This window comes from Cryptomeria japonica, chromosome 3, assembly GCF_030272615.1.
Source record: "Cryptomeria japonica chromosome 3, Sugi_1.0, whole genome shotgun sequence".
NCBI lineage: Eukaryota > Viridiplantae > Streptophyta > Pinopsida > Cupressales > Cupressaceae > Cryptomeria > Cryptomeria japonica.
This window is the reverse complement of record NC_081407.1, coordinates 83,910,742-83,925,729: the sequence shown is the minus strand read 5'-3', so window position 1 is coordinate 83,925,729 and position 14,988 is coordinate 83,910,742. Positions and strand designations below refer to the sequence as shown.

The following is a 14,988-nucleotide window of genomic DNA, read 5'->3' as shown; positions in this document are numbered from 1 at the left end:
TATTCTAGTTATGACTCTAGTTATTCTAATCGTTTTGATTCCCTAGACCAAAATATCCCCCAACAACCCTATCCCTTTTCCCTCGTATGTGAGGAATTTACTAAGTTTGAGGAGATGCCAATTTTTAAACCTACCCAAACCCAATGTACTCCTTGTATTAAGTTGCAAAAAAAATTGAAGAGGTTTGTTGTGCATTCAACACCCTTATTGAGCTATCTAACTAGAAAATGACACAAACTCACAAGGCTAAAGGAAAAATATAGATGTTCGAGAAATTGGACTTGAAGAATGCCTAGGATTGGCCAAATGAAGAAAGTAATAATAAGGCATTGAAGCAAAATAATTAAACAGCGTAAACATTTAAGAGCTTGAGGGTTACTGGAAAATAGATTAAAAATATCAAGCAAGCGGCCAAGAACCCTTTGTTGGAAGTAGAAGTGGCTAAACTGATACAAAACTAAGAGGTCCTTATGAGAAATATTAAATAATTATTCAACTACTACAAATAATCGGTAAAGAACAAGACCCTCAATATTCAAGTTTTATAATAGGATCTGGAACATCAGATGGAGGAAAAGGAGAAGAAAAGGAGGGGAGAACTAGGTTCTATAGCTTAAAGCTTGTATAGAAGTCTAAGAAAATGGAAATATATTATCAAATTCCCTAATTCCACCATCCATCTTAATTATATAATTAATTTATAATTAAGTTATATAATTTTACATGAGAAGTTCAAAATTTTTAATGATCAATATAACTCTTAAATTTAGTTTATTTGCTCTAATAATTCTCATTTGATTCATCTAAATGATTGCTCCACGATGACCAAACCCATGAAAAGAACTTTCTCATGACTTGCCCGCCACACGGCCAATTCTTCGCTGGTTAGTGGAATCAGGCACCGCCTTTCAACAAATATCGGGTCAAACCGATTTTTGCGATGGATAGAGCCCAAAATTGCGAAGGTTGACGGAATCAGTCGGTGGTCGTATTTTTTTATAATTTATGAGCGGACAGACAACTTCATCTTCACTGTTCACCCCTTTCCTCCTAAATCCAAACAAGGATCTTCCTATCATGCTATAAATACAGTCATATAGCAAGGGACATTATTCCAAACACAATTATTTCTTTGCTTTCTTAGGTTTTTGTGTTTTGCCCTTTATAAATCAATGGAGAACCTTGATGCGATCAAAAGAATTTATGAAATTATAGATGGCAATGCGGATGGAGTTGTGAGTGTGGGTGAAATCAGTTGTTTCGTAAACAGACTTGGAATACCAATTTCAGAACAAGATATCACATGTATGTTCAGTTCTCTGAGCAATGATGAAGACAAATTTAACTGTGTAGGATTTGAAGAATTTGTGCATTTATATCAGTCAATTCTGAGTAACGAAGACGCGGAATTAGAAGATGAGTCAAAAGATTTGATGGAAGCTTTCAAAGTTTTTGATCGGAATGAAGATGGATATATCTCTTCCAGTGAGCTGCGACAAGTCCTGTCCTCTCTGGGATTGATCGCACAGGGCCAACGTTGCGAGAATATGATTTGCAGATTTGATTCAGATTGCAACGGAGTGTTGGATTTCATGGAATTCAAGAATATGATGGCATCGAAACTCTCTTCATGATGAACGGATCGATGTATTAGCATTTTCGTATAATATTTAATTGTTCTCAATTCCTGAATTCGAAATAAAAACTAGAAATATTACATTTAGAATTGAAAACTTTCAATTAATATTGGAAAAGATAGAAATTTTTTCTATGATTTAGTGATTGGTATGTCCATTTGATAGCTTGTAGGACAATAATGACATCATTTTATATTACATAAACCTTGAAGAGAGGCAAGATTGATGTTTTATGACGAAAGGATAGAAACATTACTTTTATTGAGATGAAAGTGTGCGAAGAAATGAGCATTAGATAAAATGAGATTATTTCTAGGCCCGAAAAGTGGGTGTAAGATCATTCTAAAAATAGCATTGACTAAGTAAGGACACACCATTGAGACTCACATGCCGATGAAGATAGATGGCTTTTTTGTGGGAGGTCATTAAAAAGAGACTAGAGTGCATATACAAGATGAGCAACCTGTTAATTATGCATGAAATAAAGGGAGTATTGCATGAAGAATTCCTAAAGTCCATCATGTGCATATGGGGATGTAAAGTGGAAAATTGGACCCTAGTGGTTCCCCACCTAGGAAAGAGAAAGGAAACCACTATGATGATTTTCACTTGGGAGATACTTTACATTCAAAAGAGGGGTTGAATCCACTAGATCCAAATACAAGGGAAATAAGGATGTGAATGCCAAGTCAATTGCAAGGGTTAGAATTTAATTTGCCCTCTTTGTAAATAGATATGTTGACCTGTTGACTATGTAGAAAAGGGAGACAAAATGGATGAAATAAGGAACTACTGGTTCGGGATCGCGTTGTAACTTCGGATCTGAAATATTTAGACTGATACGGATCCGCCTTGTAAATTTGGAGAAAAGTTGCCAAGACCAAGTTGAAAGTATACTTGGTCCTTCGAAAAATCTACGTGCCGAAAAGAGTTTTTCCATCTCCGAAAACGAAGTCCAAAACTGCAATTACAGCCGAGCACCTGCAACCTAGACACATAAATGAAGGGGAAAAGGGTTCTGGATAGGGTTTTGCCTTAGTCAAACCCTGGCTGTGGAATCAACCTTTAAAGAACGAAATTGCAAATGATTAAATGTAAATGATGAAAATGTATACCTTGTAGATATGCACTTTGTTGATGATGGTTGCTTTGCTTCTTGAATGTAATCACAAATCTTGCATGAAATGGAATGTAACTTGATAAAACCCTGACACACACACATGCTTGCAAATGAGTGTTGTAATGTTGCTCAAATGGATGAATGAAGAAGACACATGAAGAAGATAACTTGATGGATGCTTGAAGACTTGAATACTTGATGAGGATAATGAAGACCTTCTTCTTGAAATTTTTTATATTCTTCTGTATGCTTGTATCTCAAATGAGGGAACTATGTGTCCTTTTATACATGCCTAAGAGGATTAATTTTCATCCTAGTGAAGGCCAACAAAGGATATTGTAAGTCCCCAAAGAATAAATTATGTTCATGAGCTGGATAGATCCATCTTAGGGTCACCCTAAGACGGAGGACAGGGGTGCCATGCCCCTGGCCAATGGGGACAAGAGTGCCATGCCCCTATCCTGCCCTATCTTGGGGCTTGGGTAGGGTCCTGAGGTGTCATCGGGGCTGAGATGGGAGAACTTCACAATGAAGGGGTGGAGAGTGGTCTCAATCGAGTAGAGAGATGTAGTCACATCAGTGAGGGCCTAAGATGTGGTGAAAATTGCAAGGGTCACAATTTTATGACGCTACATTTAGCCCCCACTTTAGTGGGAGTATGGCTTATGCCAATACTACTAGTAAATTAGAAGAAAGAGAGAGACAAAGATGAGAGATGTGGAGCAATACCATGAGGAGTATAAGACATCACTAGTCTTGAGGAACAAATCCCCCAATCTTAGGATCTTAACTCACTCAAACATATGCAAGAGCACACAAAATAGAAAGAACAAGACAAAAAAAACAAGACAAAGCACAAAAGACACATGACAAAAAAAAACACAAGACCACACATTAACTAGCCGAAGAGACCTCAATACAAATATCTCAAACAACTAATTGAAACACAAAGACAAATTCCATCACATTAACACCAATAATCACATAAAAGAGAAAATCTAACATCATCCATAAACTACCAATAGTAAAACTATAAGTTCATGAGAGGAAAGAGAGAGAGAACATGAATACACACATTGGCGATCCATGAGAAAAGAGGCAAATGAAAGGAACCATGGACATCTTGCCCCTAGAATTAAGTGATCCATGGAGAAAAAAAGTACATGGAAAACTAGCCCCCGGATTTTGTCTAGGTGATCCATGTAAGGGAAGAGGTTGAGAACGCCGTTAGTTCCACTCAACCTTGTGCATGTGTGTTTAAGTGAGGTTTGAAGCACCTCATAGGAGTCTATGCCCGAGTATGCTACGACCTGTATAAATTGTATAGTACAAAATGTCAAAAAAGTCACGACATCTCGCTCTAATAGGCTGCCCTCTGGTTCCAAGAATATGCCACTGTATAAGAGAAAAGTGGTGACATCTTGCTCTAAGAGGTATGGACCTGAAGAATGCAGAATATCGAGATATGAAAGAGAAAGGAGAGAGATGGAAGAGAAAGAAAGAGAACTAGATGAGCTTGAAGCATTGATTTCTTGGAGATCGCCTAAAGGAGCAGGTGAGTATCATGGAAAATTTCCCTTGAAATGTTTCTCTTGCAATAAGGTAGGACATTTTTCTTCTATGTGCCTAAAGAGAATGGCTAAGTATGATAGGCATAATAAATTTGATAAGCATGACATAAATGATAGATATGAGAAGCATGAGAAGTATGATTAGCCTTACAAGTCTAACCAAAAGTATAGGAATCATAAGAAATGCTATTATGTTGTTGATGAAGGTGTTACAGATGAAAAATAACAAGGAGATGAAGTTGTTTTTCTTGCCATTAAAGAAGATGGATCGGTACCTATTGATCTCATTAGCTACACTATTGAAAAAAAATATTTAGCTACTAAATTTGAAGAAAGAGATGAATGGGTAATAGACAGTGGTTGTTCACATGATATGACCGGTGATAAAAGAAAATTTATGAGTATGGAAAGGTATGATGGTTGAATAGTGAGATTTGAAGATGATAAAGCCTATATGACCCATGGTAGAGGTTATATTTCTTTTGATGGTAAGCATAATACTGATGATCTCTTGTATGTTGAAGGTTTAAAGCATAGTCTTTTGAGTGTTGGACAGATGGTTGACAAAGGTTATGATTTAAAATTCAAGAATGGTAATTGTAAGATCTTAAAAGCCTCTGGTATAGACATTGCATCTGGAACTAAGACTAAAGGTAATATTTTTCATTTGAATGCTGGTGAGAAAAGTTACTTGATTGCTCAGATTGATGAAATTTGGTTGCGGCATAGAAGAATATGTCATGTTAATTTTGATTCTATGATTAAGGTTAGTTCTATTCAAGCTATTAGAGCTATTCCTAAGATTGTTAAGCCTTCTAATCCAGTATGTAAGGAATGTGAATTGGGTAAGAAAACAAGCATTTGTTTCAAGAGAAAGCAGTATACATCTGATGGATTGGTAGACCTTATGCATACTGACCTGTGTGGACCTAAAAATGTTAGAAGTGTGTAGGGTGATAGATATTTTATGTTGGTAGTTAATTATATGTCAAGGATGATGTAGGTTATCTTTTTGAAGGAGAAATTTAAAACATTAGACAAGTTCAAGATATTCAAAGAAAAGGTTGAGAATGAGTCAGGATTGAAGGTGGAGAATTTTCCTCTAGTGAATTTGACTCATTCTGTGAGAAGCATGAGATTATAAGACAATTATCTGCTCCTAGAACCCCTCAATAGAATGGAGCTGTTGAAAGAAAGAACATGATTGTGTTTGATGTTGCAAGGACTATGCTGATTGAAGGAAATGTTCTGAAGAAATATTGGAGAGAAGCTATTAGCACTACTGTTTACACATTCAACCGCGTTCATATTAAAGGTGATACTGGTAAGACTACTTATAAGTTATGGTTTGGTCATGTTCCCACTATAATACATTTTAGAGTAATTGGTAGCAAGTGTTATATCAAGAGAGATGTGGACATAGGGAATTTTGATGCAAGAAGTGATGAAGGAATTTTCTGGGGCTATTCTACTAGAGAAAATCCTATCAATGCTACAATAAGAAACTGAGAAAGATAGTAGAGAGTGCAAATGTGAAGGTTGATGAGAAACTTGGAAAAGAGATAAGAGCATGTGGATATGATGATGATCAGCATGTTATTATAAAACTTATTCAGACTGAATAATTGAAGCAGAACGATCTGATATAGACAGTTAATCAGAACCAGAACCAGAAATCAAAACAATCAAAAGACTCTAAGGTATGTAAGATTGAATCATTAATAAAATCAGATTATTTGTGATAAAAATCAAGGTGTGATGACTAGAAGAAGGCTAGATGTTGAAGAGGTATGTTTGATTTCTAAAGTTGTACCTAAAAATGTTGTTGAGTCTTCTAAAGACGAAAATTTGATAAGAAGTATGGAAGAATAATTAGATCAGATTGAAAAGAATAACACATGGGATCTTGTGCCTAGACCTAAAGATAAAAATGTGATTGGTACTAAATGGGTATTTAGGAACAAATTAAATGAATCCAGTGAAGTTGTCAAAAATAAAGAAAGACTGGTATGCAAAGGTTTTTCACAGAAAGAAGGAATTGATTATGAAGAGACTATTGCTCTAGTAGCCAAGGTTGAAGCTATTATATTGTTGCTTACGTATGCTTCTTATAAAGATTTCAAGGTATATCAGATGGATCTAAAATGTGCATTTTTGAATGGCGATTTTGAGGAAAAAGTCTACATTAGGAAACTTGATAGATTTTCATTATCAAATAAAAGAGACATGGTATGTAAACTAAAGAAAGCTCTTTATAGATTGAAACAAGCCGCTAGGGCTTGATATGATAGATTGGATAATTATTTGCTAAAATTGGGATTTAACAAAGGGATTGTTGATAGTAATCTATTTTTTACGATTGAAAGTGATAACATCTTGATTGTTGAAGTTTTTGTTGATGATATTATCTTTGGAGGTGATGATAACTTGAGCATGAAGTTTTTCGATGATAAACAGAAAGAATTTAAGATGTCTATGATAGGAGAAATGAAATGTTTGCTAGGTTTGCAGATTTCATAGACTGGAAAAGGTATTTTTATATCTCAAACAAAATATGTGAAGGAATTGCTGACGAAGTTTGCATTAGATGACTCCAAACCGGTTGGAACTCCTATGGTGACTGGTTGCAAATTGTCTAAGAGTGATGATTCTCTGAAAGTTAATCAGAGTTTGTATAGATCTATGGTTGGTGGACTACTATATCTTACTCAGACTAGCCCAGACATTATGCATGTTGTGTGCATGGTTGCATGATCTGAAATAGAGTCATGTCACTGTTGTTAAGAGAATATTAAGATACTTGAAGGGGATTGTGGATTATGGTAGGTGGTATCCGAGGAATGATGATTTAATATTATATTCTTAAACTAATGCTGATTGGGCTGGTGATGTTAATGACTAGAAGAGCACATCTGGTGATTCTTTCTTTTTGGGTAAGAAATTGGTTTCATGGGCTAGTAAGAAACAAGATTTAGTATCCTTATCTATTGCCGAAGTTGAGTACATTGCTAATGTTGGTAGCTGCACTCAGGTGGTTTGGATGAAGAAAATGTTGAAGGATATCAGAGTTATCTATGATGATCCTACTGTCATATACTGTGATAATTCCAATGTTATTAACATGTCAAAGAATCTAGTGAAATATTCAAAGACTAAATATGTGTCAATCAAATATCATTACTTAAGAGAAAAAAACAGTGAAGAGGAAGTTAAGATGGAGTATGTATCTACCAAGGAATAAATTGTTGATATTTTCACTAAGTCTTTGCTTGCAGATATATTTTTCTATTTGAGAGACAACTTAGGTTTATCCACCCCTCTTGATAAGAACTAGATGCATTGAGTTGCATCAATCCGGTGGAATTCACAATATTATCTCTTTATCTGGATTGATGAGTTAGTGTTGCTTCTATAATGGAGTATTCTGATTATGTGTTTTAGGGGGAGAGATTCATGAGGATGAGTTTTGGGGAGAGAAGCATAATCTATATTTTGTCTTTGGCATTGTTGTCAATCCGGGAGAGAAGCATGGGAAAAAACTGTTTTATTTGCTTGATCTTAGGGGGAGTTTGTTGGAGTGATTTTCATTTTTTCGCACTGATTGTTTTCCACATTCATATGTTGTCATCAATGCCAAAGTGAGATATTGTTGGATATTGTTGTTGTTAGGATATGTCGTGGTCAATGATGTCAACATATTCCTACTCTGGTGATTGTAGATTAGATCTTTGGGATTATGGTTTGGTGTATGGAGTATTTCTTATATCATTGTATTCTTTTGTATTGGTTTTGGTGATCTAGGAAGCTTAATTGATCATATCAGATGATCTAGTTTTGAAGTTTATTTATCTAATCATTGCTTTGAGAGTTCAGTATTTCCTCTGGTATATTCCATTGTGATTAGATTTTGTGCTGATACTTTGGGGTATTGCTCGCAATGGTCTTGTGTATCTTTATTTCAGATGGTTTGTTATTTCATGCTCCACAAGCTATCTTTCTACATGATAGTTATTATTGTTTGAGTGTTCTTGAGTTTCAGATGTTGATCGATGAAGATTTGATAAATGGTGTTGGTGTAGTTGTTGTTGATGATTCTAATGTGCTTGTTGGTTTTTACTAAGAATGTCCTATTTGTCCTGACGATCCGCATTGATCATTGTACAAGTTGTTGGTGATTTTACTGAATTGGTGATTTTATTCATGTTATGCAGTTTTCTTGGAGGTGTAGCTTGTTGCAGTTGAACTTGGCATAATTTTTGGTGGTGTTGCATGTTTGGATGTTTGATTTATGTCTATTTTATGTCATGTAAATAATTGTATTGGTTTGGCAGTTGATCTTTATATCATGTGATGTAATTTTGTAATTGTGAGTTGAGGGTTTAGCCAACCTTGTTGTCAAGGTTGATGAATTGTATAGATAGATATTGTCATGTAATTTAGATATCAAGTTTGTGTTTGCATTATCAGAGAGTGGTGCATGTGCAATCAAGTGATTCATCCTTTGGCATTGTGATTGAGTAAAGTTTGGTGTTGCAGAGAAGACATTGTTCATAACCTAAATTGCCATTAGGCAATTGGAGATGCTATTATTGTAGTTCATTCTTTTCGGATTGTAGTCCAAATATTGTTGTAAATCAGTGAGACTTTCCTAAGGGTTGTAGCCTTCTGGGTTATTATATTCTGAGTAGTGAGCTCTAGGTAGTGTTCTTGAATGTATGTGCATTCCCCAGTATAATATTTTGACATACTACTATAGAGTATCATCTTGTTGTGGGTAAGTTCCCACCATGGTTTTCATGTCAAAATCTTGGTGTTGTGTGTTGTGTTATCATCTTTCTTATCTTTGTTATTCCTACAGTTTATCAGATTCATTTTGTGATTAAGTTTGCTGATCCGGTTAAAACTGAATCGCCCCCTTCTTATTTTCTCCTCATTGTTGTTGCCAACGATATGATCTATGTTTATGGATTTGGTGTTGGATATGTGAGAAACAAAGGAGATGATGGGAGAACTATGTAGAAGGCTTGTGTGGAGTAGGCCCCTTAGAGAATTAGATGATATTCTAAAAGATATAGATGTGGGTGGAGGCATCCCATTAAAGACTTATTTATATATTATCTAGGTAAGTCGTCATGAGGTTGACAACTTCCCCCTCATTTTCTCTTCATCTCTTGGACTTTTAGCCATGTATAGGAATTTCGCATGTATAATTTTGTTGTTTCTGAAGAGAATATTGGATTCAGTTCTGGCGGATGGTCTAGGGTGGCTACAGAACTATATCAAGGAGGAGATATTGGTTCAATTTGGTGGTGGTTGTGGAAAGATGGTGGGTGTTGTGATTCTTGGAGATAACCTCAAGGATGAAATCATAGCTTTAGATGAAGAGACTATGGATAGGTTGACGAGAGAAGAATATAGCTTTTGTGGACTAGATTTCCCTAAGAAGTGAAGGGATGGTGCTTCTACTAGTGCAATAGAGGCAAAAGAAATTTTTTAAATCAAGTAATACTAATTATTGGTAACCCCATTTTATAACCTTAATAGTTAAATATTGTCTATTAGAAGGTCTATAGAAGGATTAAACTTGATATTTCCTCCCCCTTTCTCATCCAAATTAGAAACTACATTAAAATCCTTTGCAATGACCAAAGGGAATAACGAGAAAAAAGTAACCATATATGATATGAGATAAAAGAAAGGAGTTTTCTATTAGATTAGTTTGAGCATATAAACACTATTGAAAAGGATATTCTTAGTAGATTCACAACTTACAATAATCATAGGGATAATAAATCTACTAGAAACCTAAAATAGAGGGAGAAGCTTTTGTGTGTCCCAAAGGAAAACCATACCCCTAGAACTACACTAAGTCCCAATACAGTAAAAATGAAACCGAGACCAAATTTTAGAAGTCCTATTTACCATACCATCGATTGATAACTTGGTTTCCTAAATAAAGACCACATCACAAGAACAAGATCCAATCAACTCACAAATAGCCTTTTGTCTAGGAAAGCTATTCACCCCCCTTACTTTCCATGATATCACAATCATTTCTAAGATTGAGAGAAATGAGAATCTATGGTCTTCATAGAGCCAAACTCAACCAATGTTCCACTGATTAACTTCACCTTTTATGATATTTCTTCTACCCACATAAATGTGAGAGTTTTATAATCCAATTACTAGATCCAAGAGCTGTATCCCAAATAAATTTTCATTGAGTCCAACAATGGCTTGCTTAAATAAATTGCAATATTGACACGGACATAAGTAATTACCTTTTTATTCATATTTTATTTTTATAGATCTACGAGCATACCAAGCACTGATGCAATTGAATGAAAAATGTCACATCTCTAGAAGTCTAGCAGGAACCATGGAAGTCACACCTACTCTAGAACCCTTCATGGAAACTCTATAGGGTTGAACAAAACATGACATGGGTTGATGAAAATCCTAAATAGATTGTAAAACTAAGGCCCTCCTTCAAATGAATTACTTATATTTACAATAATCAAGAAGATAACCCCAAAAAAATTGTTTGTAGCTAACATCACCTCCATTACACCCTTTGAGTTCCATGTATGGCAAACCCAAGATTCTAAAAATGGTAAGGATACCTGAATTCCCATAAATTTACATACTAGAGCATGATTTATTAGATAATTAACATCCTCCACATTAGCAAGTTGAATCACATGCACAAGCCTATGTTCACTTTGTGCAAGGCACATAGTCACTCTCATGGATCAAAAACCCACAATGCTGAGAAGAACTTACCCCAAAATCTATTTTAATCAATACTCTGCTAGAATTTTCTCTTATGAATGAAGTCAATTAATGTATGCTTGAAGACAATACTCTGTTGCAAAGGTAAATCACCAAGTAGAGACATGAAAGTTCCATAGAGGCAAAAAAAGCACACAAAATCCCCCGCACAAACACCAAAGAGAATGCAAACCCACTTGGAAAGACCTCCAACAAAACCATTACTCCAGGGAATGAAGCTTTACCTACACCACTTATAGAAGCTACAACAAAATTAAAAAAAAAACCAAAAAACCTGAATGCGCTATTGCAATACCACAAAATGGCTCCTCCAAAAGCCCCACACCACTTCACTGCACCACAAGCGTTCACCCCAACCACAAGGAAAATCAACCCTACATTATGTAGATAGACAAATAACCCCTAATGCCATAATTAGAATATTAAAAACTCCATATTTAGTACAACCTCATGTGCCATCAATACTTGAATTTTTTTTAATTTACATGTAGACTACTTATTTTATTATAACATGCATTCAATAGATCACATGCATATCACAGTGAGGGGTAGTTATAATGGTAAAATTTCATATCCATATGCTTTCCTTAAAGTATTACGGTTTTTTCTCATATATAGTGTCCTAAGTGTACTAACATGCTTACAAGTTGCATATTCTTACATAAATTCAACTCATGGTGTCGAATAAATCAATTCCATTTACCTTAAATCCTTAAATATTTATTCTTGGTCTTCTTATTAGCTTTTCATCACGCTAGATAAGATTTATGAGTGCATACTTTAACATATAAAAATCTTGCCACAGTCATTAACCATTTAAAATTAAAAAAATAATGTCATTAATACATTTCAAATCATTGTAAGCAATGTTATTATTTATTACATTCATTTGTGTGTTTGGTTGTTATATTTAAAGTCATTCATTCACTATTAAAGAGCATCCTATGCCTATCAAAAGAATTATCATAGAGAATTTATGATAGCATTCCTACATAAGCTAGCTAATGTTTCCATTAAAGGTACTTGAGTGAACAGAACTTAGCCATCATGATTCAATAGTTTTCTTAAAGGTGTTTGTAAACATTTCTATACTTTACAGAAATCCAAAGACTAAAAATAACACAAACAAATTCTAACATACAAAATTGTTGCAATTTAGATTTGTGAATTTTAAGTCTAATTTCATGCAATTAATTAGATCTACATACAAAAAGACTGCTTCTACACTAGTTAGTACAATCTTAATAAAATTATAGATCAATAATAAATTACAAATTTCAAAAAAAAAAAAAACATTAACTTGAACACAAATATCATATGTTGAGCTCTAATACCGACATTTAATTTATATCTTTACATGAATTCCAATAATTTTAATGATCAATATAAATTTTAAATATAATTTATTTTCTCTAACAATTGGAGTTTGAGTGAAAATAACTTAACCATCATGATTCGATTGATTCTTTAAAGGTGTTTATAAACATTGCTATACTTTACACAAATCTAAAGAATAAAATAAGACAAATAAATTCTAGTATACAAAATTGTTCCAAGTTAGATTTGTGACTTTTAAGCCTAATTTATTGCACTTAATTGAATTTGCATTCACAAAGATCACTTATACATTAATGGGTGTAGTTAAACTGGCTCCAAAAAGGCGTTATAAAATTCATGTTATTGATTTTTTCAAAAATTACAGATCGTTGAACATGATGAGCAAAACAAGCAACAACTTTGATTTTCGGAAAAATCAATAACACGAATTTAATAACCCCTTTTTCGAGATAGGTTATCAATGTTCTACACTAATACTATCTCAATAAAATTATAGATCAATAATAAATTACAAAATCTAAAAACATATATTTTTAACATGAACAAAAATATCATCAAGTTCAGCTCTTATTACCTACATTTAATTTATATAATTTTACATGAGAAGTTCAAAATTTTTACATGAGAAGTTCAGCTCTTCTTCACTGTTCACCCCTTTCCTCCTAAATCCAAACAAGGATCTTCCTATCATTTTCCTAAGGAATTGAACATTTTCCTAAGGAATTGCATATTTTAAAACTTAATAAAGGGACAAATATAAAGAAGGTTGTAGCAATAAAAAGTAGTTTAAAGCATATTTTATTGTCACAATAATAGAGTACACAACAAATTTATATCCTATGTGTATGCAGTTACAACGATACAATTTTTCCTATGTAGTGATTTATTAGCTAAAATTTATAGTGCAGTACATAGTTAACCGACATAATTTATACAGTGGTAAAAAAAAGAACTAATAATTGTTGGAAGATGAGTTATTTCTAGCGATAGGGTTGCTGGAAAAAGATATTGTTGTGGTGAAGACAGATGCATGGAAGATGCTTGGGGGTTGTCATTGATGGCAACTTAGTTCAGAAATCACATCCGATCTACATAGAATTGGTGTACTGAAAGTCATTTTATTCATAAGGCATAAGTCTAGAAGGTGGAATACAGTAACCGGTGGATGTGCATATCTTGATTTTTACTTGATAATTCTGGTTATGGTGATAGAGGTAGTTGATTCAAGGTTCAAGGTAGATTATCTCATGATCCTGATACTCGGTGATACAGTAATTCAGTTTGAGCACAACTATTTTGGTGTAACATGTGTTGCAGAATCTTAGGGTTGATTTCGGTGATTCGTTTCATATTCAAGGTGATTGGGCTGACTTATGGGAATTTTTTTATCATCTTCTTTTAGTCTTCATTTGGATCTATAGAAAAATTGAGTCAAAATGGTGATACATGTGTCGTGTTGTGTGTTATGCATTTTTTGGAAGCTAGCATGGTTAATGATTGTTTTTATTGTTGTGGATATATAAGATCAATTTGGTTGATCATTTTGGTCTATGTTATGAGTGAGAGAAATTTTTATGAGTGAATTTGCAAGTTTGGTAAATGTCATTGAAGGTTTTGGTAGTTTGATGAGTGACAAAGCAAGAAAATAGAACAGAATGATAGATCAGTTGCAGGAGACAAACTGAGCCTAACTGGAATTGAATTTTGGCATATGTAGATGCTATACTTCATTTCATTCATTTTTTTAATTAATTGTAATAATCTGTAAGGCAGTGAGACTTCCTCAGGTTTGTAGCCCTTTTGTATTTGGGTAGTGTGCCTGAATGCAAGTGCATTCCCCTTATGTAATATTATAATACTTTTGGCCATAGTATAGTAATATCATGGGTTCAAATCAGACTATGGTTTTTCCCTTTCCGAGTTTCCACGTAAATATCTTAGTGCTATGGTTGCATGGTTAATTTCTTCATGTTTATGCATTACACTTTAATTTTTATGCATCTAATTCTTGAAGAAATATTAATTTTGCAAATTCTAAAATCCTGATTCACCCCCCTCTCAATGTTCATTGATTCTAACAATTGGAATCGGAGCTTATTTCCTCAGAAGAAGCCTAACAGCTTGAGGAAGATCAGGAATATTGAATCAATGGACTCTGGTTTGTGTATACAACTTAGTGTGGCACTTGAAGATCTTGATGCAACTAGAAGCAAAGTAAGTTTTGTGAAAAAGAAAATATGAATGCAGTTGAAGACTTCATTGAGACATTGAAAGATCAAGCAAGTAATTCTAGAGAAAAGACAAAGGAGCTGATGGATAAACTCAAGGAGAAAGAAGAACAAAGCATTGACAATCAAGCCCTTCAAGACAAGATAGATGAATGTGAGAAGCTTGTTAGAGATAATGTATCCCTAAATAATGAGATGCAATCCATTATGATGAAGCTGAAAAAGGAGATTGAAGACTGGAAGAAGAGTGAAGAAAATCTAACTCCTTTGTTGAAGGATAGATTTGATGAATGTTGCAGATT

At 34.1% G+C, this 14,988-nt stretch overlaps 1 protein-coding gene across 1 annotated transcript; it reads left to right on the top strand.

Moving 5' to 3' along the window:
• The first annotated feature begins 1,172 nt into the window (after nucleotides 1-1,172).
• On the top strand, nucleotides 1,173-1,634 carry LOC131027936 (calmodulin-like protein 7). The gene has a single exon (XM_057958032.1). It carries the CDS (start codon nucleotides 1,173-1,175, stop codon nucleotides 1,632-1,634), a length of 462 nt encoding a protein of 153 aa, XP_057814015.1.
• Nucleotides 1,635-14,988: the final 13,354 nt, after the last annotated feature.